At 49.4% G+C, this 22,309-nt stretch overlaps 2 protein-coding genes across 5 annotated transcripts; one reads left to right on the top strand and one right to left on the bottom strand.

Moving 5' to 3' along the window:
* Nucleotides 1–57: 57 nt before the first annotated feature.
* On the top strand, nt 58–6,149 carry PHB2 (prohibitin 2). Its single transcript, XM_057404445.1, has 9 exons — nt 58–244; nt 324–408; nt 499–578; nt 674–858; nt 2,803–2,932; nt 3,422–3,525; nt 3,924–4,001; nt 4,535–4,611; nt 5,561–6,149. Exons 1-9 carry the CDS (start codon nt 118–120, stop codon nt 5,589–5,591), a joined length of 897 nt encoding a protein of 298 aa, XP_057260428.1. The 5' UTR covers nt 58–117; the 3' UTR covers nt 5,592–6,149.
* A 994-nt stretch (nt 6,150–7,143) lies between these two features.
* On the bottom strand, nt 7,144–21,566 carry PTPN6 (protein tyrosine phosphatase non-receptor type 6). Of its 4 annotated transcripts, none has more exons than XM_057404435.1 (16): nt 21,347–21,566; nt 21,071–21,171; nt 16,269–16,391; nt 15,793–15,987; nt 12,734–12,956; nt 11,968–12,084; nt 11,692–11,805; nt 11,205–11,301; nt 10,736–10,815; nt 10,497–10,646; nt 10,247–10,378; nt 9,835–9,989; nt 9,485–9,552; nt 8,940–9,091; nt 8,205–8,302; nt 7,144–8,084 (listed from the first exon to the last, which is right to left on the bottom strand). In XM_057404435.1, exons 2-16 carry the CDS (start codon nt 21,082–21,084, stop codon nt 7,979–7,981), a joined length of 1,824 nt encoding a protein of 607 aa, XP_057260418.1. In that variant the 5' UTR covers nt 21,085–21,171; nt 21,347–21,566; the 3' UTR covers nt 7,144–7,978. The 4 variants fall into 4 exon arrangements, with proteins under 4 accessions (XP_057260418.1, XP_057260421.1, XP_057260422.1 ...); XM_057404438.1 differs by lacking the exon at nt 21,347–21,566 and adding an exon at nt 16,658–16,954 and having other exon boundaries at nt 7,145–8,084; nt 21,071–21,168; XM_057404439.1 differs by lacking the exon at nt 21,347–21,566 and adding an exon at nt 16,658–16,919 and having other exon boundaries at nt 7,145–8,084; nt 21,071–21,159.
* Nucleotides 21,567–22,309: the final 743 nt, after the last annotated feature.

The following is a 22,309-nucleotide window of genomic DNA, read 5'->3' as shown; positions in this document are numbered from 1 at the left end:
AGCAGTCTCTCCGGAATACGGCGGCGGGACGGAACGAGGCTGTTTCCTCACCGGAGCGCCTTGTTCGACGGCAGCTTCCGGTGTCCTTCCCGGTGGGGCGCGCGGCGCGGCGCGGCCATGGCGCAGAACCTGAAGGACCTGGCGGGGCGGTTGCCGGCCGGGCCGCGCGGCGTCGGTACCGCGCTCAAGCTGCTGCTGGGCGCCGGCGCCCTGGCCTACGGCGTGCGAGAGTCCGTGTTCATCGGTGAGTCGTGCCCCACTGCCCCCGCTCCCGGTAACCCGCCTTCCGCGCTCATCCGTGCCTCTCCCCCCTCTCTCTGCAGTGGAAGGCGGCCAGCGGGCCATCTTCTTCAACCGGATCGGCGGCGTGCAGCAGGACACCATCCTCGCCGAGGGGCTGCACTTCAGGTAGGGCCCGGCTCCCCCGCCCCGAGCGCGGGCCCGCGGGCCCGGCCCCGATGGGTGCCCGCGCCGTGACACGCCTCCCGCCCCTCGCAGGATCCCCTGGTTCCAGTATCCCATCATCTACGACATTCGGGCCCGGCCGCGGAAGATCTCCTCCCCCACCGGCTCCAAAGGTGAGAGCGGGCCCCGCGGGCAAGCACGGGGACCGGGGAGAGCGGGCAGGAGCCCGGCTCCGGCGCCGGCAGCGCTCATCTCCCCCCATCTTCAGACTTGCAGATGGTGAACATCTCGCTGCGTGTCCTCACCCGTCCCAACGCTGCGGAGCTGCCCAGCATGTACCAGCGCCTGGGGCTGGACTACGAGGAGCGGGTCCTGCCTTCCATCGTTAACGAGGTGCTCAAGAGCGTGGTGGCCAAGTTTAATGCTTCACAGCTCATCACTCAGAGAGCCCAGGTAAACTCGCACTCAAAAGGCAAAGAAACAGCTGTGCATATGGGGAACCTTATATAGGGGATAAACGTGTTAGGTTGGTAGGTGGTGTATTTAAATGAAAAAGGCATGGAACTGTATCCCACTTGGAGTTTTGATTCCAGTACAGATGCAAACACTAAAGCTTCTGAGAGGAAAACTGGATTTGTTGGTATATGGAGTGCAGAACTGCACTATAATGTAATGGGGGAGAGAGAGCTGATTTACATCATAATCCACACATAAAAGTAGATCTGCCTTAAAAAAAAGTATTACCTGGCTTTTCATGGGTCTTGGAATTGCTGTCAGAGCGTATCAGTTTTAAAGGACCTGGAAAGTGAAGTGGATGAGCAGTTAACAAAGCAGTAACTTTTCTGTAATGGGTGGTACAGAAGGGCAACAAATATTTCTAGTTAGGAAAAGGTTAGAGGGTAGCCTGGGGACAGGTTGCAAAATAGAAATATTTAGCTTTAAAAAAGCCTGTATCTGAAAGTTTGTGTTCTCATAATTTGATTGCCAGGGATTCTGAGAATATTCATCACCTGTCGCAGCTGAGGGAGAGAGAAGTTAATGGTCTTCCTTTAAAAGGCTTTAGAGGAGACCCTGCATGAGACTGCTAAAGAGGATAAGTTGTCAGATGAAATATGAAGCATCTCTTAACTAGTTACAAAAAGAGGAGAACTAAGTGTCCAGGTCTTGTTGTGAGAACTGTTCTATAGCAGGGACTCCAGGGTTTTGTGCTAGGCCACATGCTATGTGCTGAAATGATTTGTTAACAGTTGTATAAAGAGAATGAGTGGAAAGGGGGAATGTGACTGCTTTGTCTGCAGGGGATTTAGGTTTATCAGAAGCAATGACAACTGTTAAGTATCTGAAACTTCTGAACAAACTGAATTGAGTGCAACCTTGTCATATGTTCATTTGTTAATGTGAAGTTATTTGTTCATTTGTTAATGTGAAGTGATGGATATTGTGGCCCATGGGTATTGACTTTACAGTTATGCACTTGGGGCTCACACAGTGAAGGTTTCTGGCAGCATTTTAGAGCTGTGCTCAGAAACAGCTGCAGCAGAAGTAAAAGCAGATACTAGGCTGGCCCAGCATGTGATACTGCAGCAGCTACTTTTATTGAAGCCAGTATTTGGTGCAGGACTTGTCAGCCTGCCTGAGATAGATGCTGACAAGTTAAAGGTAGAACCAGTCAAAAATACCTACCAACAACACTCTTCCAAAGAGACTGATACAGGTGGAGTACCCACACTGGAGGGGTCGCTACAGTAATGAAGAGAGATGTGATACATAGTTAACAAAAAATTATGTGGGTTTTTTTTCCCCTGCATCTGAATACAGATGTGAGGAGACAGTCGAACTGCCAACAGTGGCAAATGCAAGGTGGACAAGGAAATACTTGTTGCCAAAACATGAAACGTGGAAACTATGGAACTAGATGTGGTAGAATGTGAAAGCAAAAAACAAACCCAAACCAGAAGATTTATTTTTTCAATATGAACTGTATAGTTAATAATAACTGTAAATAAGATGTGATATACTTTTGGATACATCGCTTTGGCTATGCAGCGACAGATTCAGAGATGATATTAATGATAAATGGCCATGGTTCAGGGTTTGTTCTAGGTAATGTCTCTCTCTGTGAATGAGCTGTGAGGAGCAGTTGTGCTTCACTTGTGGGGTGCACAGGAGGGTGAAGTAGCCTGTGTTTGTACTCTTCCTGCTGTATTTGTACTCTTCCTGCTGTATTTGTACTCTTCCTGCTGTATTTGTACTCTTCCTGCTGTATTTGTACTCTTCCTGCTGTATTTGTACTCTTCCTGCTGTATTTGTACTCTTCCTGCTGTATTTGTACTCTTCCTGCTGTATTTGTACTCTTCCTGCTGTATTTGTACTCTTCTTGCTGTATTTGTCTTTCAGGTGTCTCTGCTCATTAGGCGAGAACTGACAGAGAGAGCCAAAGACTTCAGCCTCATCCTGGATGATGTGGCTATCACAGAGCTTAGTTTCAGTCGTGAATACACAGCAGCTGTGGAAGCTAAGCAAGTGGGTGAGTTCCATTTATGCCTGAAAAGAGTGGAGCGCTGCCTTTGCCCTTCCTCTGAACTGGTGAACAAGGAAGCAGAATTTGGGCTAAAGGAATCAGAATTTGGGCTGGCATGTCTCTGCTTCTGCATTGATACAGCTACAGAATGATCAATCCCAGCCTCTTTTATAAATGCTGTCAGAAAACTCTGGGCTATAGCCAGTGGGATAGACCATCAGAGGGACCGAGCTCCCAAGACCAGGCTTCCTCTTCAAACTGGGACTCACCACTTACTGTGGGGATTATGTGTAGAGGGTCTGGATGCTTCTGACTTTATCTAAGAAAAAAACTAAAGGACACTCAAATGCATTTCACAGTTGCAGATCTGGCCCCAGAATGCCATCAGTGCTTCTGGAAGCAGAGCCCCCAGGCCTCGGCTCCAGGGTTCCAGTTCTGGTGAAGGGTTCCAAAGATGGAATCCATTTCCAGTGTTTTTGGCCATTCTCTTTGCAGCCCAGCAGGAGGCACAGCGTGCACAGTTTCTGGTGGAGAAGGCCAAGCAGGAGCAGAAGCAGAAGATTGTTCAAGCTGAAGGGGAAGCTACAGCTGCCAAGATGATATCCTGCTTTGGGAGATTTTGTGGGATGTGGCTTATGAGCTTGACACAGTCTGTCACATCGGGTCCATGCTTAGGAGACTGTTACAAGATGATAGCTTCAAGTAGGTCACAATTTATCATCCTCACCCCACAGCTGGCTGGAGTTTGATTTGTCTGAGCTTACAGGTCAGACCAGAGAAGGCCATGAGCCTTCTCCCTGTTGTAAGGTTTAGCTTCTATTGGCTGTGTGTGACCGTAATCCATAATGTTGTTATTGATTTAGAGAAGTAGAAATATGCCTGCCCGGAGGTCTGTGTTAGATGGAGATTACTTTCCACCCTAAGATGTCTCTAGGAAGAATTCCTTGGGGGTATGTGGCTTTTGTTAGGATTTTCCTTAACTTTGGCTCTGCTGTACCTGGGGGAAGCTCTCAGCAGGAATCCAGGCTACATCAAGCTACGTAAGATCCGAGCTGCTCAAAACATCTCAAAAACGGTGAGCATGGAATTCCCTTTGTCCTTTTGCAAGTCCCGAAGCTGTTCGCTCAGCCCAGTGGCCACATGATGAATTTAAGGCGAATGTGACCTGCCCTGTCCTGATCTCTGTTCCTGTGCAACCCTTCTCTACTCAAGTAGACCTTAAGATTTAGCTTGCAATGATCGGCAGTTAGAGGTGAGGCCAGGAGCTCACGCCCTCCGTATGACAAGGCCAGATCCACATCAGATTCCATCACCCACCCTCAGCTGCAGCCACCAAAAGCTCCTGGTTTCCTGCAGGCTGAGAAAAGGGAACAAATAAGTGTGGGATCAAAGGTCTTTCTGACAGAGAGACAGAATGAGCACTTCTTTCAGAAAGTCTGATGGCACTGGGATAAAGTCCAGAGTTGTTTTGGCGAATTGCATTGATTTAACTGAGGTCTCAAGTGAGTAAATCAACTGCTGTATCTAGAGGGGGAGAGAAGTTCTTGATTAGTGTTGCATGTGCATTTATACTCTTTGTGCCATCTCTGCCATGGATTTCTTTTTCAGATTGCTGCCTCACAAAACCGTGTCTATCTCACAGCAGATAACTTGGTACTGAACCTACAGGATGAGGGTTTCACCAGGTAAAGGGGCCAGATGGCTGCATTTATCTGCACCCTACTTGTGAAGCTGATCCCAGAGGATACAGCTAAGCAGGGAGCTGTCTGTCTTACTTAAGAAATGACATTTTTGTTGAACTGTTATATCTAATCAATGTACTCTTTGTTTCCCCCCCTTCTCCATTACTGCATCTCCTGACACTCAGAGGAAGGTGAGGCACTGTTTCTTTTGGTCCTTTTGTTTGTGTACTTGGAACAGGGGTGTTGATGTTTGCCTAGTGCCTGGGATGTTTCTGGCATGGGCCTTTGTGGCCACGGGACATTTATTCCATGTCTACCTCAAGTCCCATTAATGATGTGAAGCCTGAAACCTTACTTGCAGGGGCAGGGAGGATATACTGAGTAACTGGAGCTCTCTGTGTGTCCGATAGGGAACCTTGTATGGGAAAGGCAGGTAGAAATAACTGAGGAATGTCCCTGTGTAGACAGGGCATCCTGCATGTATGGCAGAAAAGGCTGTAAGAAGGCAATTAGATGGTTGTAGGAATTCTGGTTGAGTTGGGGTAATGGTCCTACGAAAGGTGCTTTTGTTACTCACCAAAAGCTTCCCAACTCCATCGTAGAAAACCCCATTCCCTGCTTTCAGAGCTGGCAGGTGTTTGGTGGCTTTGTGTAACCCGTCCAGTGGTTACGGACAAGGCAGTGCCAGCTGAGCAGCTGAAAACTTACATTTCTTAGAATCAAAAAAGGAAGCCAGAGCTGGTTTCTTTTTGCTGGCATCTCTGATGATTCTTTAGCTCTGACCAGATTGTCTTGCTCATCCGAGAAGGCACAGGGGACTTTGCTGGTAGGAACAATGTGGAAGCCCATAACCTTTGGATGTGACACCCCACATTCCCAAGTCTGTAGTGTAGGCCTGGTTCAGCTTTGTTTGTGCTTTCTGGACTAACGACTCTTTTCTGTCTCCTTTCAGTGACAGTCTCCTACCCAAGCAGAAGAAATGAAAGAAACTAAAGCCTCCCAGAACCAGCGGCGCTACCCAGCAGCAGATAGGAGTGAGGAGCTTCAACCTCCCTCCACTGGCATTGTTTGCCCTCACTTTGAAGTTGTTAATCCAGTAGCCAGATTTGGTTCTCGTGCCCCTGCTCCATTTGTGGTGGTCCAGTTAAAGGACTGGGCTCTGCCTCTGGGCAGCTGTGATTCCTTCCTCACCCTACCAGTTAAATATGGGGAGGGGGGAAGAGGGGACTTACTAGGATTAACTCATGTGGATATAGTAATTCACCTCTAATCTTCATTAATCTGTAGATTTTTATAGGTAAAATCAGAATTTTTTCTTTTTTTTTTTTGGCCAAGTGAGGGAGTTCTGCTGCCAAGAGCACCAGGCTTCTTTGATAGTAAATCACATTTCTCTTTCACTCTTGAATCCCAAGAGAACCTGGGCCTGAATTCAGGAAAATGTCATCCATTGGGTGCCTGTTACTGCTGGAAGGTCTGTTTGTGTCACTGTCTGCTCAGTGATTCATTCAAACATTTGTAACAATTAAACCCCCCCCCAAATTTACACTGTGTCCTGGTGTGTTTAGTGTCTGAAAAAGAGGTTATTTTGCGTAAGGGGAGGTAGAAAAAGAACTTCTACTTGGTTGAAGACAGAATTGGGAAGTTGTGGAGAAAGGAGCAAGAGACACAACCTCCTGTTCACTGAGAGATCACAGGGCGGGGAGAGAATGTGGACAATCATGTAGCTGCATGGGCACTGAAGAGCAGAAATCAGCACCTCCCTCTGCTCCCTCTCATGAGGGAAGCGTAGATAGCTGTGAGGACAATCCTCAGCCGCCTCTAACAAAACAAGCCTGGTAAACTCAGCTCTTCCTCTTAAGTCAGGCCTTTCACCATCTTTGTTGCCCTCTTTCAGACACTAATATTTTCGTATCTTTATATTGTGGAGTCCAGAAGTGCACGCAGGACTCAAGGTGAGGCTGGAACACTACTGAGTATAGCGGGATCATCACCTTTGACTGATTAACTACTGTACCTAATGCATCCCACTATAATGATTTCAGTTTTGCCTGACAGGGCACATTTTTGACTGGTAGAGCTTACCATCAACTAAAATGCCCAGATCCCTTTCTGCAGGATTGCACTCTAGCCTCTTGTTCCCCAATTTACATGTCCAGCCAGGATTACACTGTTCAGGTACAGAATCTAGCATTTGTTCTTGTTAAATTCCATGTGGAATATGTGCAGAAGCCTTTGTGTGGGTTTGTCACAGCTGACTTTCTGTGCTCAGGCTTACCTGACAACTACCAACGCTCAAGCCTCAAAGCAAGGAGCCACCATAACTGATTGCAGCTTCTGGTCAGGAGTCTGAAGGCTGCAGAAAAGTGATGAAAATCAAGCTAGAGCCATTCTTGTAAGTTCTTGCAGAGCTGCAAGTGAAGCCAGGAGTGCAGCTATACTCAGAGAGAGAAAAAGCTTTTGGGACTCAGCATTCAAAGAACTACAAGTTTATTTACAACCAAAGGAGAAAACATGGCAATCACATCCAATTCGGGTGTATTTACAGCATCCAATCAAATAGAAAAGGGATCATGAGAAGAGGGCCTCTTCATCAGGGACTGTAGCAACAGGACAAGGGGTGATGGGTTTAAATTTAAATGGGAAGTTCAGGTTAGATACAAGGAAAAAGTTCTTTACTGTGAGGGTGGTGAGGCACAGGCACAGGTTGCCCAGAGAAGTGGTGAATGCTCCATCCCTGGCAGTGCTCAAGGCCAGGCTGGATGGGGCTTGGAGCAACCTGGATTCGTGGAAGGTGTCCCTGCCCATGGCAGGGGGTTGAGAACTGGATGACTTTAAGGTCCTTTCCAACCCAACCCACTCAATGATTCTATAGGGCAGAGGGTTGGTATTAAGGAGAAAGGAAGTTTCCTGTTGAACTGTAGAGTTGCTGAGCTGAAACAGGCCAAACCCTCTATACTTTAAAAGCTGAGGCTTCAGGGAACACTACTAACAGGCTAAATTCTAACTCACAGCAGTGGGCAGAGATGTAGCTCCTGTAAAAAGCTTCCTTCACCCTTCTTCAAGTTCACTGGAGCTGACCCAGCAGAGGTGAGCTTGGGCCCCAGTGCTCAGCAAGGGGAAGAAGGGGCCTTATTAACGTTACTGAAGGATGAAGGGGCAGCAGGAGACACTGCTGGCCTGCACAGGCAAGGGATGAGGAAGTCAGTCAGCTGAGCTGGAAAGCAGTCTGGTTCAGGGCTGGAAGGTGGGATGGAAAACAAGGAAAAGACCTAATTTCAGTCCAAGGGTGAGGAATGCAAGACAGCCCAGCCTGGATGTGAGCTTCAGCCCTGCACCCCTGGTTCAAACCCCCCAGGGGGCTACCTGCAACCTATTTTTTCTTCAGCGAGCCTTTCAGCTTTTTCTCCAAGGAGTGCTGCTTCTGTGCCTTCTCCTTCTTCCCCAGGTTCTCATAGACCCTTGACTCCTCTTTCTGCCTGGAAACCAGGGAAAAAGAAGGAGAAAAAGTGAGCAACAGTAGGAAACCTGCCAAGGCAGCAGGGAGACTTTTGTCAGAGGCAGGCCAAGCTGTGCCTCTGCTTTAGGTGAGCTCTTACTTGGAGGGTTTCCGTGAAGCTTTGGCATGCATGTTCCTTGCTGCAGGGGGATAGGTAATGTTCCCATACTCAGACTCTTTTGGCTTCCCTTTCTGAGACTACAGGAGAGAAATACCAAACAGAGATGAGTGTCGTCTGGGGAAAGCAGATGGGGAAAGAAGGGTTCTGGCTGTTTAACCATGCTCCATGCTAGGATCTCAGTGGAGGTTGGTGGATTGCTGAAGGCTTCAGGCTCAGTGCACTCTGCCCACTGCTGTCACAGGGGGCTGCAAATGCATCCTTGTAACAGGGGCAACCAATATCACTGGAACACCTGAGAGTGCCACATGTCAGCCAAAGAATATGAAACAGCAGCAGCTACTGGATGCTGCTAGAGGCTACAAAGAGAGATAAAAGATGCCACTTATCAGGTAGCAGGAGAAAATCCTGCAACTGCAGAACCAGCACAGGAAAGACAAAGACGAAAGGACAGGGCAAAGTCTTGTAATCAGATAATGCTTGGTGGAGGTGTCATGTAGAACATAGCTGAAATAACTGCATTAAAACTGTCTAGTAGTTCAGAAGGGGTTGGTACTCGAGCTGCTAATGTTGTGCTCTGAATTTCAAGACAGGAACAGGCACTCAGACCTGGGTGCAGCATCATAGTCTGTGTAGGTCCCAGTGCTAGCCTGGAAACAGAACACTCCATCCCAGACCTCAGCTCACAGGACAGGAAAGCAGAGTCCCCTTTCTTACCTGGATAACTTCCAGCTTTTTCTTGGTTGTCTCTATGAACTGGCAGATAGCCATATAGATGAACTTGTACTGGGCCTCTGTCTGCACCATCCCTGAGCGCTGGGCCCTCACCATCTGGATGGTCTTCTGGATGTCAATGTCACAGTCCAGCCCTAGCAGGAGATATCAGGAAAGCTTATGGACATGTCCACTGGCCCCTCTCCCAGTTCTCCACCAAAAGCAGTCTCAGTGGAGGTCAGTCAAGAAGTTTCCACCTCCCTCCATACTCTTTACTCCTGTATGGACCTCCTATCCCTCCTTCCTGCTCAGCATTTTTCAAGTCTGGCCCTGGAGAAAGAGCCCAAGCTCAGGAAAAGCTGAAGTAAGTGGGTATGGTGCAGAGATCCAGCGGCTGCCACACAGCAAAGACAGTGCAACCTGCTTAGGGCTGTGGCAGGATCTCTTCCACTGATACCTGATGGTTTTCATCCATTTGCAGCTGGACTTAAGGGCACAGCCCTACTGGGTAGGCCAGCTCACTTCAAGATACTCTGGGGTCCTCTTACCCTTGGTGGAGATTGTTTCCACTATCATATCAATGATGATGATAGTCCCAGTGCGGCCAATCCCAGCACTGCAAGGAGAGGACAAGCAGAAGTCAGAGCAATACAGCTCCTGAAACAAAATGCAGCTGCTTCTGGGGAAGGACACAGCACTTGTAGAAGCTGTTCAGCAATGCCACAGAGTCATAGATTCAACAGGCAGAATTTGATTTGGGGGCATCAAAGAGGACAAAGTAAGTATCAGAGCTGGCACATTCTTCATTCACAAGTCCTGGGAACAGCTGGTGGAGCAGGAGAGACTTTCTATACCTCACCCTAGAGAAGGGATGGAGAATGCTTCAAACCCTACTAACCTGCAATGCACCAGAATAGGCCCCGCATCAGGGATGCTCTCTTGCTTCTGGTTGATTTGGTCAAGGAAGCTGAGCACTCCTCCTGGATCGCTGGGTACACCGTGGTCAGGCCAGCTCAGGTACTGGTAGTGCCAGATCTCACGCACAGCCTTACCCTGATAATAACAAGACACCCCACTGGTAAAACTGCAATCCAGTCCTATCCTTGGCCTCTGTCCCAGCGAGAGGTGGGTCTGAAGCCAGAAGGAATCTCTGTCTCCTGTGCATTTCTTGGCCACTCCACCAGCTCAAAACAGGTGGGAACAGCCACCCAATGATGACTCAGCAACACCACCAGCAGTTCCCAGCCTTAGACAGACAGTGACTGTCAGACCCCCTGGTTCAATGGCAGCCCTCTACCAGGTATACTCACGTTATCTTTTGGACACACACAGAGGTAACGGAGTTTGTACTCCAATGCATCATGCTCCCCAGTGTTCTCCACGAGGTAGGGACCATATTCCTTCATGCTGCCCACCTCTGGCCAGTAAGGCACACATTTGTTCTGTGTAGGCAGAGAGGATGGGGTGAGGACGGGCACAAAGCAGGAAAGAGAGAAGATGCAGAGCAATGGCTGAAGGAGAAGAAGGGGCAGCTCTGAGACACCACAAGCCACTGCTTACCCGTCCTTTTTCTACCTCCCGTGTAGTCATCACGATAGTGCGTGTGTTCTCCTGCCACACCATTTGCCAGAAGTCATTGACTGTGGCATCCAGGCAGCCCTGGCTGGCAATGTAGGTCTTGGTGCACTCATCTGGGCTGGCCAGGTTGTTCTGAGTGTGGACAAAGGAAGATCGGAGGGCTGCAGGACCAAGAGGCCTTCCCCCATTCTGGGCATGCAGGCATCTTTCAAGAGCCTCACCTTGATATAGTTGGCATTGATATAGTCAGATCCGGGTATATTTGGGTCCCTTCCTTGGAGAATGACTCTGGAATGATCAACTGGGGATGCAGTGGGAAAACAAGCAGAGCACTGAGATGCTCCAATTCTCAGAGCCACGTGAAGCTTTGTCATTACCCCACTCATCCATACTACCCTGTGCACGCAGCATGCCTCTTATTTTCACCTCTCCTTCTCTCACCCTGTCCTCTCATCTCTCTACCCCTATTATGGCACATTGGAAGCTAATGCAACCCAACAATGCAACCCTCCTTCCTTCAAAGACATGAAAAGGCTGTGACCTCTCCCATCAGCTCTTACATCCTCAGTGCACACCTTTAAACCTGCTCTGAAGGCTAGAGCAGGCTGAGGCAGAGCCAGGGATGACTCAGGCAGCTCTTCGCTGCCTGTGTCTGTTTTAGGATTTTTATGGTGGAAAAGCAAGACTCACAGGGCAAGATGTTCTTGTATCGGTTCTTGCTCTTGTTTTCAGGTCTCTGACCCTCGTGGCGGTCAAACAGCTGCTTGGCTTCCTGTTTTTGCAGGCTCTGAGAGCAGAAAGAACAGTCATGGCAAGGTCACAGTGTATGACAAAGGAGGTGGGCACTCACAGGAACAGTGGTGACTCTGGGACACATGGACGGGCTTGTGGGAGAGCAGAGAAGAGAAAAGGAAACCTAGACCTGGAAAGTCCAAGGCTCAAGCCCTTGCTGTCTTGGTAACTTCCAACCATGAAAAGCACATTTCTGCCTCTCTGGGTTTGCTTAAAGGTGACCCAGAGGAACAGGCTCCAGAGACTTCTTTCAAGAGATGAATTGTCAAGAATTGACAAGACACCCGAGAAGTTTGTGTCCAGGAAGAAATCCAGGATGGAGAATAAAGGTGGTGCACAGGGACTTCCCAAAAGGCCAGAATCATGTCCCCCAGCAGTTTCTTACATCAAACTCCTCCCAGAATCCAGCCTTGGATGCCTCCTCAGATAGACTCTTCTTGTTCAGTTCCTGCACTCTATTCTCAATGTCAGCAGCATTCACCCTCGTAGTATAGTAGGGCTGGGGAAGGGAAAACACAATGGGTTGGCATGAGAGAGAAGCTGCTGGAGAGCAAAGTCTCCTCTGTGTGCTGTGGAGAAAAGGAGGAGGACACAAAGCAGAAACAAACAGCAAGTGGGTCCCTCCAAAGGATCCGTGAGAAACAGAGGAAACAGGATTTACCTGCTTCAGGTACACAAAGGAGCCAGACACCTCTTCAATTCCAGTCTTCTTGAAGTGCTCCACCAGATCTGCCAAGCTGTCAAACGTTTCAGCATCTCCAACTGTGTAGCGTCCGTTCTAAATAGAAGAAGGATGTGTAATAGCCCACTCACAACCCCATATAGAGAAAGCTGATACTGCTCAAGGGTTCAAAGCCATAGGCACTACCCTGTGCCATCCAGAAAAGCATCCTCCCTCCGGCAGGGAGGTCAAATGGCAGAGAACACGAAGTTCACAGCATGGTGAACTGCCTCCTGTTCTCAGTGGATGGAAGCCCCCAGAAGGAGTATTGCTCTCAGCTCCCATTTAAGGTCACTTGTCATTGAAATCTCCCTCCACTATCTGCACCATCCCACATGAAAGAAATAGAACTGGGGCCAGCCAGGTTGGTCACATCCTTCAGACCAAGCGTGAAGGCCTTGCAGATGCTCCTCCTCCAAGAGCTTTGAACTCTTCTGATGAATTCAGACTTAAATTGTGAATCCTCCTCTGTCTTTCACCACAGACTCCTTGTACCGGAGTTCTCAGTCACACTGAGCCCTGAGCACCCAGCCCATAGTCACCCAGACTGGGGTGAGGACACAAAGAACCTGTTTTCAGGATCCAGTCTCAGGAACACTGCTGCTAGTAACCAAGCTGTCAGAGCCCATGCTTTTGAGGACACAACCAGCAGGGATCGGCAGAGACTTCTTCCATTCCCTTTCCTTTTCCTCTCCCAACTGCTCACCTCACACATGATCTTGATGTGTGTGACTTTGAGCCAGGCTCCTGCAGCACTGGTTGCCCCAGCTGGTGGAGCATCAGAGCCAGGTTTAAGCTGGTCAGTGAGGACAGACAAGACAAAATCCCCAGGTTTGCTGAGGCTCTCCCGCACCAAAAAGGTCCAAGGGGTGGCTTTGGCCTGGAGAAGCGACTCAGCTGCAGAGCCTGACAGATGCCCATGGTACCATCTAGGAGAAACAAGAAGGGGGAGATGCAGGTAAGTGCTCTTGAGTTGATGAATGAAGGACAGCAGTGCTGGGGAAGGGTGAGAGAAAAGGAAGGAAAGGGGAGAGAGAGGGGAAGGAAAGAGATAGGGAAGAAAACCAGGGGAGGAGCAGGATCTTGGGACCCAGGGAGCAGAATGATGGTACCAGAGGACAGAGTGGGAAAGCACCAACTGTGATCCAGTTGTGTGATACATGCAAGCACAAGTAAGCAACACTTGCTGGCTTGAAGACCAGTTGGGAGAGGGTAGTCCATGGGTTTCAGCACCCCCCAGCACTACTGGCATTCTTGCCTTACTGCTGCAAGGTGCTTTGGAAGCTCAAGCACCAAAGTCAGAAACTCTCCCATAGGATTTGGCAGTATCCAGATGGTTGTGTTGAGATCAGATCCATTAAAGAGCCACCCCAGCAGCCCCTCTTTCTGAAACTCAGTCACCTCTTCAATCAAAGGATAATTCCCATTCCCTGGGCACACTACACCACAGCAATCAGCCTAGCCATGGGATTGGACACCAGGAGCCACCTAAAGCCCATATTCTGCTCCGGGTACTTATCACTGTTGTTGATCCATGTGCACATTCCTGTCCTTGGTGCAAACATCCACTCTGCAGCTCTTTCTCTCAGCACAAGTTGAGGAGCATCCCTCATTGACCAATGGGCTCTCTGCCTTGCTGCAGGAGTGTCCCCGGGTGAAGAGGGATACAAACATGGTGCAAACGGCACCACTGCTGCCAAGCTCCTTCCCTCCCCACAAAGCTCTCAGGGCAGTGTGTGTGCCAGGTGGGATCCCATTGCACTGTGTGGTGTGGGGGGAAGTGACAGGCACCAGAAGCAGGCTGGGAGGTCAGGTCATCTCTGTGCAGATCCTCTGTTTCCTCATGCCTGTCCCAGGCTTCACAGTCTCCCTGGACCACACCAGAAGGTCTGGGGGGGCACTTCTGAGTTGACAAGTAGAGATGCAGAAGGCCACGGTAACTGCAGCTCTGTCCTGCTTCCACAAATCTTGCTTGGAAGCTGGAGCTAAAGATACAGACTACAGAAAGCCAAGAGCTGCAAGGTGCTCTGGACACTGGGAAACACTCTGGATCATCCCACTTCTCCATTACCCATTTTCTGGTGGAGCCTCTGCTGGGTCTGACACATAGAATCATAGAATGGGTTGGGCTGGAAGGAACCTTCAAGATCATCCAGTTCCAGCATGTCTCAGCCCAAGGGTCACCACAGGCCTGGGGCTCCTGCCCTGGACCCTTCATTCCCTCCCAGTTCAGTGTCAGGGAGGGGATTGGGGCACTTCCCCTCCAGCAGGGATGGGTCCTGGGCTGGAGATACAGCTGCTGAGTTTGGCCATTTTCCGTGGTGAGCAGCGTTTCCAAAGCAGGCATCTGATGCATCGGACTGACTTGTAATGCTCCTCCCTGCTCCTGCTCCTTGCAGGTACCACAAGCATCAGTGATGCTCCGTACGTCACTGCATGCAGTGCTGTCTAGGCCAGGCTGATGCTCCCAGAGCTGTGTGAGCAGGTTTGATACCCACGGAACAGCTAACAGTGGAGGTCTAGAGCAATACTGGTTTCTATGGTGAGCTACAAATTAAGCTATCTGTCCCCAAGAACTGAAATGGAGCCCAGGAGGCTCAAGTCACAGAAGCAGCTGTGGCATTCATTCACCCCAGCATCTGGCCAGAGCAACACATTCCTCTACACAACCTCTAGGAATCATTTTGACAGCAATACGTGGCAGACAGTTACTGTGCCTGGGCAAGTAATTCCTGTTTGATCCTCACTTCATGCACTGCAAGGAGCAATGACATTCACTGCATGGCAGCTGTTAACTCTTGAACCTCCTCCCAAAGAAGCGTTCAGCCACCATGTGCCAGTGCTCAGATGCTCCCCAGGGAATGATTGACCCCTCCTGCCCATCAGAGAGGTCTCCAGGCCTCCCCTCCTCAGGTAGGAAGGGGTTAATGGCTCCCAGTTAAGCCCAACTCTTCAAAGCCACGTGATGGAAAATCACTTGGGGAGAGAGTGAGAGGAGCTTTCGTAAGAGCCTTGCGGGCAGGGAGAAGTTTCCAACCGCAGAGAGGAAGGGAGGAAACTGCAGGGCCACAACCCAACGGCCCTGAGTGGAGAGGACAGCCGGCAGACAGATGCTGGCCCCTCTGCAGACCCATCCACAGAGCAAGCGGGGGCATACACAGGCGCTTTGCCCAGGGAATCTTTGTCCTGTTTCCAGGACCCAGCCACCCCAGAGCACCGTGTGAACTGCTCCCCAGCCTGCATCAAAGAGCCTGAAGACACAGCAGCAAGAGCAAACCCACCTGATTCGATTTAGGAACTTGGCGTCAGAGGGATATGCAAAGTGGAGAGAGGAAAGAGACTAAGCAGGCTAGGAACAGCTGGGGAACATGGTCCTGCTCTCAGCTACGCAAGTCACTCAGGCCTGGAGTAACCAAGGAGGTCTGCGGCAAGGCTGAGGGCTTCCCCATAATATGTCACTCTACAGGCTGCTGCAGACCCATAGCTCACACCATAAACCTTTGCTTTTAGGAACAGTATATAAATAGCAAAGGCAACAGGAAACCAGAAGCAAAAGTAAAGCCCTCTTAGGTCTGTTGTGATGGGTCAAGTTATAGTCAGCTATTGCTGGAGATGCTGCCCCTGTGGAAACATAAGGAGGCTACAGGAAGCAGGAAATACTTTTTGCAGGGTTTGCCCTGGGGATACAGGCAGGGCAGAAAGACAGACTTGAAGCACAGAGGAGGTCTCATCACAGACACGTTGGCTGCTTTCCTTTCTCCATACCTCTCCGTAGTAGGGTCAGAACAGTTAAGCGGGTATCGCAAGTCAATGATGGTTCCATCTTTGTCCTGCAGTGAGCCCTGTTGCTGCGTGTAGTACTCCACCAGTTCTGACAAGGTGGCAAACTTCTCCCCTCCATACAGGTCATAGAAATCCCCGGTGTTCTGGATGCGGATGTGAGTTACCTGATCACCAACCCTGTGGGATGATGCACAGTGAGGTGGTTGCAAAAGAGGCATAAAATGTTCTGTGTTACCTTCTGCCACAGAGCCAGAGCAAATAGACCCAATGAAAGGAGGCAAGAGAGAAACTCCTGGGGCAACTCCCAGGGTCTAGAAGATCCTGGGAAGCCCAGGTCCTTTGGAAAGAACTCAAAGGAATAAGGACAGAATGAAAACGATGCCACAGGATGCGTGAGGATCGAAGCATCCTGTGTATGTAACCCTGGGAAGACAGCAGCTGTGGTCCAAGTTACTTACCGGACTGAAAGAGAAAAATCCCCCTGATTCTTCCGACTGGGTCTGGCCAGAAAGCTCCCATGGACACCTCGTCCCTTCAGTAAGGCTTCAGCTTCCAGCCCACTCAGGTCACGGTGAAACCACCTACCAGAGGAGGTGGAAACAAGACCAAGTGAATAAAAATGACTAGGCACTATTACAGAGACTTGTACAGCAAAGCATGGCCCCAGTCAGCACCCCTAGAGATACCCATGCGGATGATGGCAGCATCCCTTTCTACCTGACACCTCCCTCACACTATGAAAGGTTTCCATTGAGATACAACTTCCAGGATGATTGATCACCCCAGTCTGTCCTACTTCCCTGGTTCCCCCTCTTTACACACACACACATTTCTCAGTCCCTCTTACCTCACCATCGTGGAGAGCCGATGAAGAAGGGGACAAGCGTCTACAACCAAGGCAACTCAAAAAACACAGAGGAGAACTCGGTTTGCGCTGGTGAGAAACGGGAAGTTGGAGGTCTGCGCTGGAGCACCCAACACCACGCTGGTTCTGCGCCTCTCGGGGGCTGGCCGTGCATCTCTCCTGGTGTCTACCATCAGTCCATTCTGACCCTTTCCATCCACCTGTGTCTGGATCGGTGCCTTGATCTCTGGCCCTCTGCACAGTGCTGTGGGGCACAGGCAGGTGCGAGCCTGCGCGCAGCTTGGCACACGCGGCTCCAGGGACAGGAAGCGCTCTGAGCCATCACCTCCCCAGCCCCAAGCTGCTTTGCACACACTTCTGCTTCTCCTTTTGTGTCTTTCCTCCCCCCATCCCCTGTTACTCTCTGGTTCCCTGTCTTCTTTCACACCAGGACTGACTCTCCAAGTGCATCTTGGGTCCCAGCTGCACGTTCTCTGGTCCCCTTCTTCCCCAGAAGGCCAATGACAGGCATGAGTGCTCCCCACCTCCAAGCCCTTGCCATGGTGCCAAGCTGCCTGAGGTCACTCACATGCCTGCAAGGCTGAAGCAAGCAGTACATGGTGACATACACTGAGCAATGAGGTACCCCACTGCAGGTTACATCTGCCCAGCTACACAGCTTGGCTCTGCTGGGCTGCCCTCATCTACCTACCTGAAACCTCCATACTCTATTTCACTGATGAACTCTCTGGGCAGTTAAATGTTCAATGTGCCCTGTACAGCCACAGGGGGAAATCTGTGCAAACACAGATGCTGAGGTGCAGGCAAGCATTTTGAGCAGAGCTCTGCCTTCTCAAAACAGCCTGTTGGAGGATGTGACTGATGTGAGCAGTGCTAGCTCAAAAGGGATGGGGTGGGAGGTAGCCTTAAAGCTGCCCAGAGAAGAAGGCAGACACCAGAACAAATAGCTACTACCTACAGTGTGCCCATTCAACACCAAGTTTGCTTAGCCTAGGACCTTCAAGATCCCAGTGTAGCATACTGAAGCCAACCTGGACAACCAGACACAAAGAAGGAAAACTACCCATTTCCAGTTACCTAGCAGCCATTTCCAACCATAGCTCATGACTGCTCTTTTCGACAGCACTGGTTTCAAGGTCTGCAGATCTCAAGAAAGAATGGGAGTTAAGCAGTGGCCAAAGAGGGAAATCCAGCTGGCAAAGGAGCCTGGCTTTTAACTGGGGCCACTGTGGCTACCCTGTGTGGTGGTGTGGGCAGGAGGAACAGCAAGAGATGTGCTCATCTCAACCAGCAGCCTTCCCTGCACCCCACCAGAATGGGAAACTGAACAGGCTGCTAGCAAGGATTGAGACAAAGCTCGTGGCCAAGACAGGAACTAACAACAAAGGGAAGTACAGGGGAGACGAGTGGGAAGCTAAACCTTATTGCTAGAAAGGCAACCCAGTCACCTACAGGAGCTTCCTTTGAAATGCTTCTATTTTCACACACATGATGGATCAGGGTGTGGGGAGCTGCAGGGATCCAGCTGTCCTGACTTAAATCCGATAGTAAAAACAAGGAGAGTTTAAAGGCTTAGAGACCTGTGGCTCTTGGGAACAACCTCTACGCAGAAGTGTAGAAGCTGCACCTAAAAGACTGCAGCTAAGTCAGAGCCACTCTAAGCACTGACACAGGAAAGAAATATTGTTTACTTAGGAAAGAAATGACAGAAATCCCAGAAGAGAATTCCTGATATCAAAAGATTATGTGGGATCAATATGAAGCCATGGCAGACAAAAACTAAAACCTAGACATTCCTACATCTTATGAACTGGCTGAAGGAAAAAAAGTTGTCTGAGGAAAAGAACATCAGTGGGACACAGAGGAAGAGGGAAAGAACAAGGTAGCAAAGAGCCCAGATTAACAGGTTAAGAGGTTTCAGCAAAGAGACTGCTCCTATGCTGCTGTTTCAGTACAGCACAGGTGGCAGAACCTCATCTTGTAAAATCTTAATGGAGCCAAGCCACAGCTAGCAAAGGAGCAAAGGAGATAAATGAAATAACCAATTAAAAGATACACACATCTGGACTGCTGTAAAAGAAAGGACACTGAGAAACTGGACAGAATCCAGTATAAGGCCACTAAGGCAGTGAAGAACATGGAACTCAGCAAAGACAGAGGAAGATGGGCTTGTTCAGCTTGGAGAAAAGATGCTTGAGGAGAGATTTAACAGCTGCCTGAGACTACCTAAAAGGGGACTTGTGGGGTTTACAAAGAATAAACCAGATTCTTCTTTGTGGGACACATTAAAAGGTCAAGAGGCACCAGGCACAGCTTGCAGCAACGGAAATTCTGATTAGATGTGGAGAAAAGCTACACACATGCTCCCCCGCCCCAAGGGTGGTTCAGCAATTGCCACAGGTGCCCAGGGAAGCTGAGGAACCTCCACTCTTGAAGATGTTCAGAACTCACCTGAACAAGGCTCTGAGCAATCTGATACAGCTTTGGGGTTAGCTCTGCTGTGAGCAGGGCGTTGGAGTAGATGATCCAGAAGCCAAAGTGGTTATCAAAGGAGGAGTAGAGGAAGAGGTTATGTATAGAGTTTCTTTTCCCTCTCTATTCCCTAAACCTCCATTTGCAGCTACTTGTAGACTCAACCCTCAAATCCATAACAAATTTAGCATCCTTCGGCAAGGAGTTCCAGGGCCCACCTACAGAAACACTCCCTCCTTTGGCTTGCTTATAACCTGCTCCCTGCCTCATTTTTATTAATGTCTGGTTATTGTAAGAAAGAAAAACCACTGACTGATTCCTGACCCCTATTCACCCCATCCAAACTGCTCATTACACTGACCTGTAACATCCATATCCTTCCTCAGCGTTTTGCTGGGCTGAAGACTCTGACCCTGTTCTATACCTCTGATCATTCTTGCTGTCCCTTTCTGAGATGTTTCCAAGACTGGTGTGTTGTTTTGGAGATAAGAGTGAAAGATGGCACAGAACTGCAGCGTTCCAAGATGCTGGTGAGTCACAGACAGTGGGGATTTCTGCTAATTCTTCACCACTACCAAGCATTAAGCCAGCAATTACACATGCTTATGTATGACCACAGGCTTACTCCAGAGAGGTTATGATTAGTTCACAGTTCATTGGTTTAGATGTAAATGTTGAATTCTTTTTCTGCATGAACATTGTTTTACATATGCCTATATGGGATTCCGGCTGCTCTTCTAATGCCCACTCGTTCACTATCATAAGGTCCTTCTGCAATTATTCAGTCAGCTCCCACCCTATTATCCTGAATAACTCTCTACCACCAGTCAGTTTTCTCACCTCACCAAGCTCTATTTCCGGGTCATTTGGGAATATACTGAACAGCAGAGACTCCCAGTTAAGCCTGTGATTCGACCACTGATGACTTCCCTTTGCTGTAAGAACCGAATGCTTATTCCCACCTTCCAGTTCTTATTTTCTACTAATTCTTCACCCATGAAAGTCTTCATCTTCTTTCTTATGCCACAACTGTAGCTTTAGTTAAAGACTTGGATGAAAAAATCTTGTCAACTGATTTTTTGGAGCTCCAAGGAATCTGTCTCAACCAGACCTGCCTTATCCACAAAACTGGAGTTTTACAAAAAAGTTATCTTTCCAAAAGCAGATGCCGACTCTTTCTTTAATATCACACTCACTCACTTCTCCAGTCTACTCTCTACCCTCTTGCCCAGATACCAACTTGGTTGCTTTGTGCTTCCCTGAAGCCTAGGGATCTCATTTGGAGACCTTTTTGAGCACCAGCATTGCATTTGATACTTCAAATCCTCACCACTGAGATGATTTTAGTCAGGAGGTTTTGCTGTTCCACACAGAACTGCATCCTAGTTCAGCTGTTGGCGCAGAGGGAAGGCCATCTGGGCTTGGGGATGGGCAGATGGAACGTGGGACCCCAGGACCACCGTGGTTTCCCAGACTGTTACCGTAGAGTAGCAAATCCCATTCCTGTACATCATGCTGCTGCAGTTTCCAGAGCAGAGCAACTGGTTGGACTGACCCTGATGATTTTATGTCCTGCTGTTCTATGAAGGGCTTGAGAGACTGCAGTGAATCAAGCAATAACCACCCTCCCTCCTGCCCTGTCTCTGTACGGGGACACTCAGAAACATTGGCAGAAAACCTGTAGCAAAAGGGGCATCACAAATCTGCTTGCTTTTTAGCAAAGTGAAACTGCTGTTTCACTTTGATAAAAAGCAAGAAACCGTAACAGCAGTAAGAATCTAAACCACTCTCAATTCCAGTCCTCCAGCTACTCTGAAGCTCCTATCAGAAGGTGAGTTCTGCCCACTTCCTACTGCCAGTATTTGTGGTTTTCTCCCCAACAAGTCCTGTTTGCTTCCCCTGAGGAGCATTCACAGCACTCACCCACAGGATGCCATCAGGATCTTGACTCACAGATCCCCTCTGCCGGAGGACTGACAGCAGCTGGCGGAGAAAATACCACCGCTCTTAACCAGGGGGTCCTACTAAAGAAAATAAAGCAGTATTGGAATGAGCAAGTCAGTATCTTGAGACAGACTTGGGGGAGAGACCACAGACCCTGACAGAGAAGGATGGAATTGCAGCCTCCCCAAGGGGCTGGATGCTCCTGCGTTGAGTGCCACAGAGCGGCCGGGGGCTGCACCACCTCCTGTGACTCACCTGCGTCCGATCCCGCAGTCCCGAACTCCGCCTGTTCCTGGGCGGACTGAGGAGAAGGCAACTCCAGGTCAGCCAAACCGCAGAGGGCTTAATTCTCACCTTTTGGAAAGCACTTCCTGGGGTGTAGTTAATGAGTAATTAGGGAGGTGGAGGAAGGCCAAGGCGGGAGAGGTAGATGGAGTCGGAAGAGACCGACTGCGCTTCCTGCCTCCTATCCACTGAGCTCACGCCCTTGCTGTCTACATTCCTGCCTGGTTTGTAACTGGAAGGCAGAACCGGAGACAGCTTTCTCACACCTGGCTCGCAGCTACCTGTTCTCTCAGGCCCGGCTTCATCACCCCCAGCCCTGCCATGATGGCCCACATCACCCTCCCCAAAGACCTCAACGCTTCCAAGGGCAACAGGCTAATGAGGCTACAAGCAGAAGCATCTGATGTCCCTCCATTTGGATCAAGTCCGATAAACCAAACATTGCCATGGAGCAAGGCTGCCCTGCTAGTTTTGTCTCTCTTCAGTTCCGTAAGACATAGGATGCGATTTGATGTTGTTTGCATTGCTCTAATCCAGGCTGCAGCCAAACTGGGCACAGTCCTCCCACACCACTCCCCCTGCTGCTTTTTTCATTAGGGCTGGTATGTCTGATAGCACATTCAGCTGTGAAACAATGCAGCCAGTGGGTAGAGGTGGGAGGAATAACCTGCACCCACCCTGCTGACGAGAGGGGACTCACAGGCAGTTGCAGCACTTGCTGAACAGCACTAGCTTATGTTTTACAGACACATTAGGTAGTGCATTTCAGATAACACATTTGCAAAGCTTGCTCCAGACAGGGCTTAGCACCGCTGAAATAGAAAATAAAGTCACTTTATTTTATATCACATCAAGTCCCAGGGCTTCACACTAAGACTTTGCTTAAATGATTACCTTTCTGCAGAATTAGGTACAACTAGGCCCCTCAAAGCA

This window comes from Pezoporus wallicus, unplaced genomic scaffold (assembly GCF_028554395.1).
Source record: "Pezoporus wallicus isolate ANWC-B61680 ecotype Strahan unplaced genomic scaffold, APGP_CSIRO_Pwel_v1 contig_5787, whole genome shotgun sequence".
In the NCBI taxonomy this organism is placed as follows: Eukaryota; Metazoa; Chordata; class Aves; order Psittaciformes; family Psittacidae; genus Pezoporus; species Pezoporus wallicus.
This window is presented reverse-complemented; position numbering and strand designations above follow the sequence as displayed.

Bases quoted from the DNA above. Each gene is read 5' to 3' on its own strand.
- PHB2 (XM_057404445.1), top strand. From the start codon at position 118: ATGGCGCAGAACCTGAAGGACCTGGCGGGGCGGTTGCCGGCCGGGCCG. The intron at 245-323 runs GTGAGTCGTGCC...CTCTCTCTGCAG, and splicing joins GCGAGAGTCCGTGTTCATCG to TGGAAGGCGGCCAGCGGGCC. The intron at 3,526-3,923 runs ATATCCTGCTTT...GCTCTGCTGTAC, and splicing joins AAGCTACAGCTGCCAAGATG to CTGGGGGAAGCTCTCAGCAG.
- PTPN6 (XM_057404435.1), bottom strand. The intron at 12,957-15,792 runs GTATGGAGAAAG...TGTTTCTCCTAG, and splicing joins TCTGACCCTACTACGGAGAG to ATGGTACCATGGGCATCTGT. The intron at 8,085-8,204 runs GTAAGAGCTCAC...CCTGGTTTCCAG, and splicing joins GCTTCACGGAAACCCTCCAA to GCAGAAAGAGGAGTCAAGGG.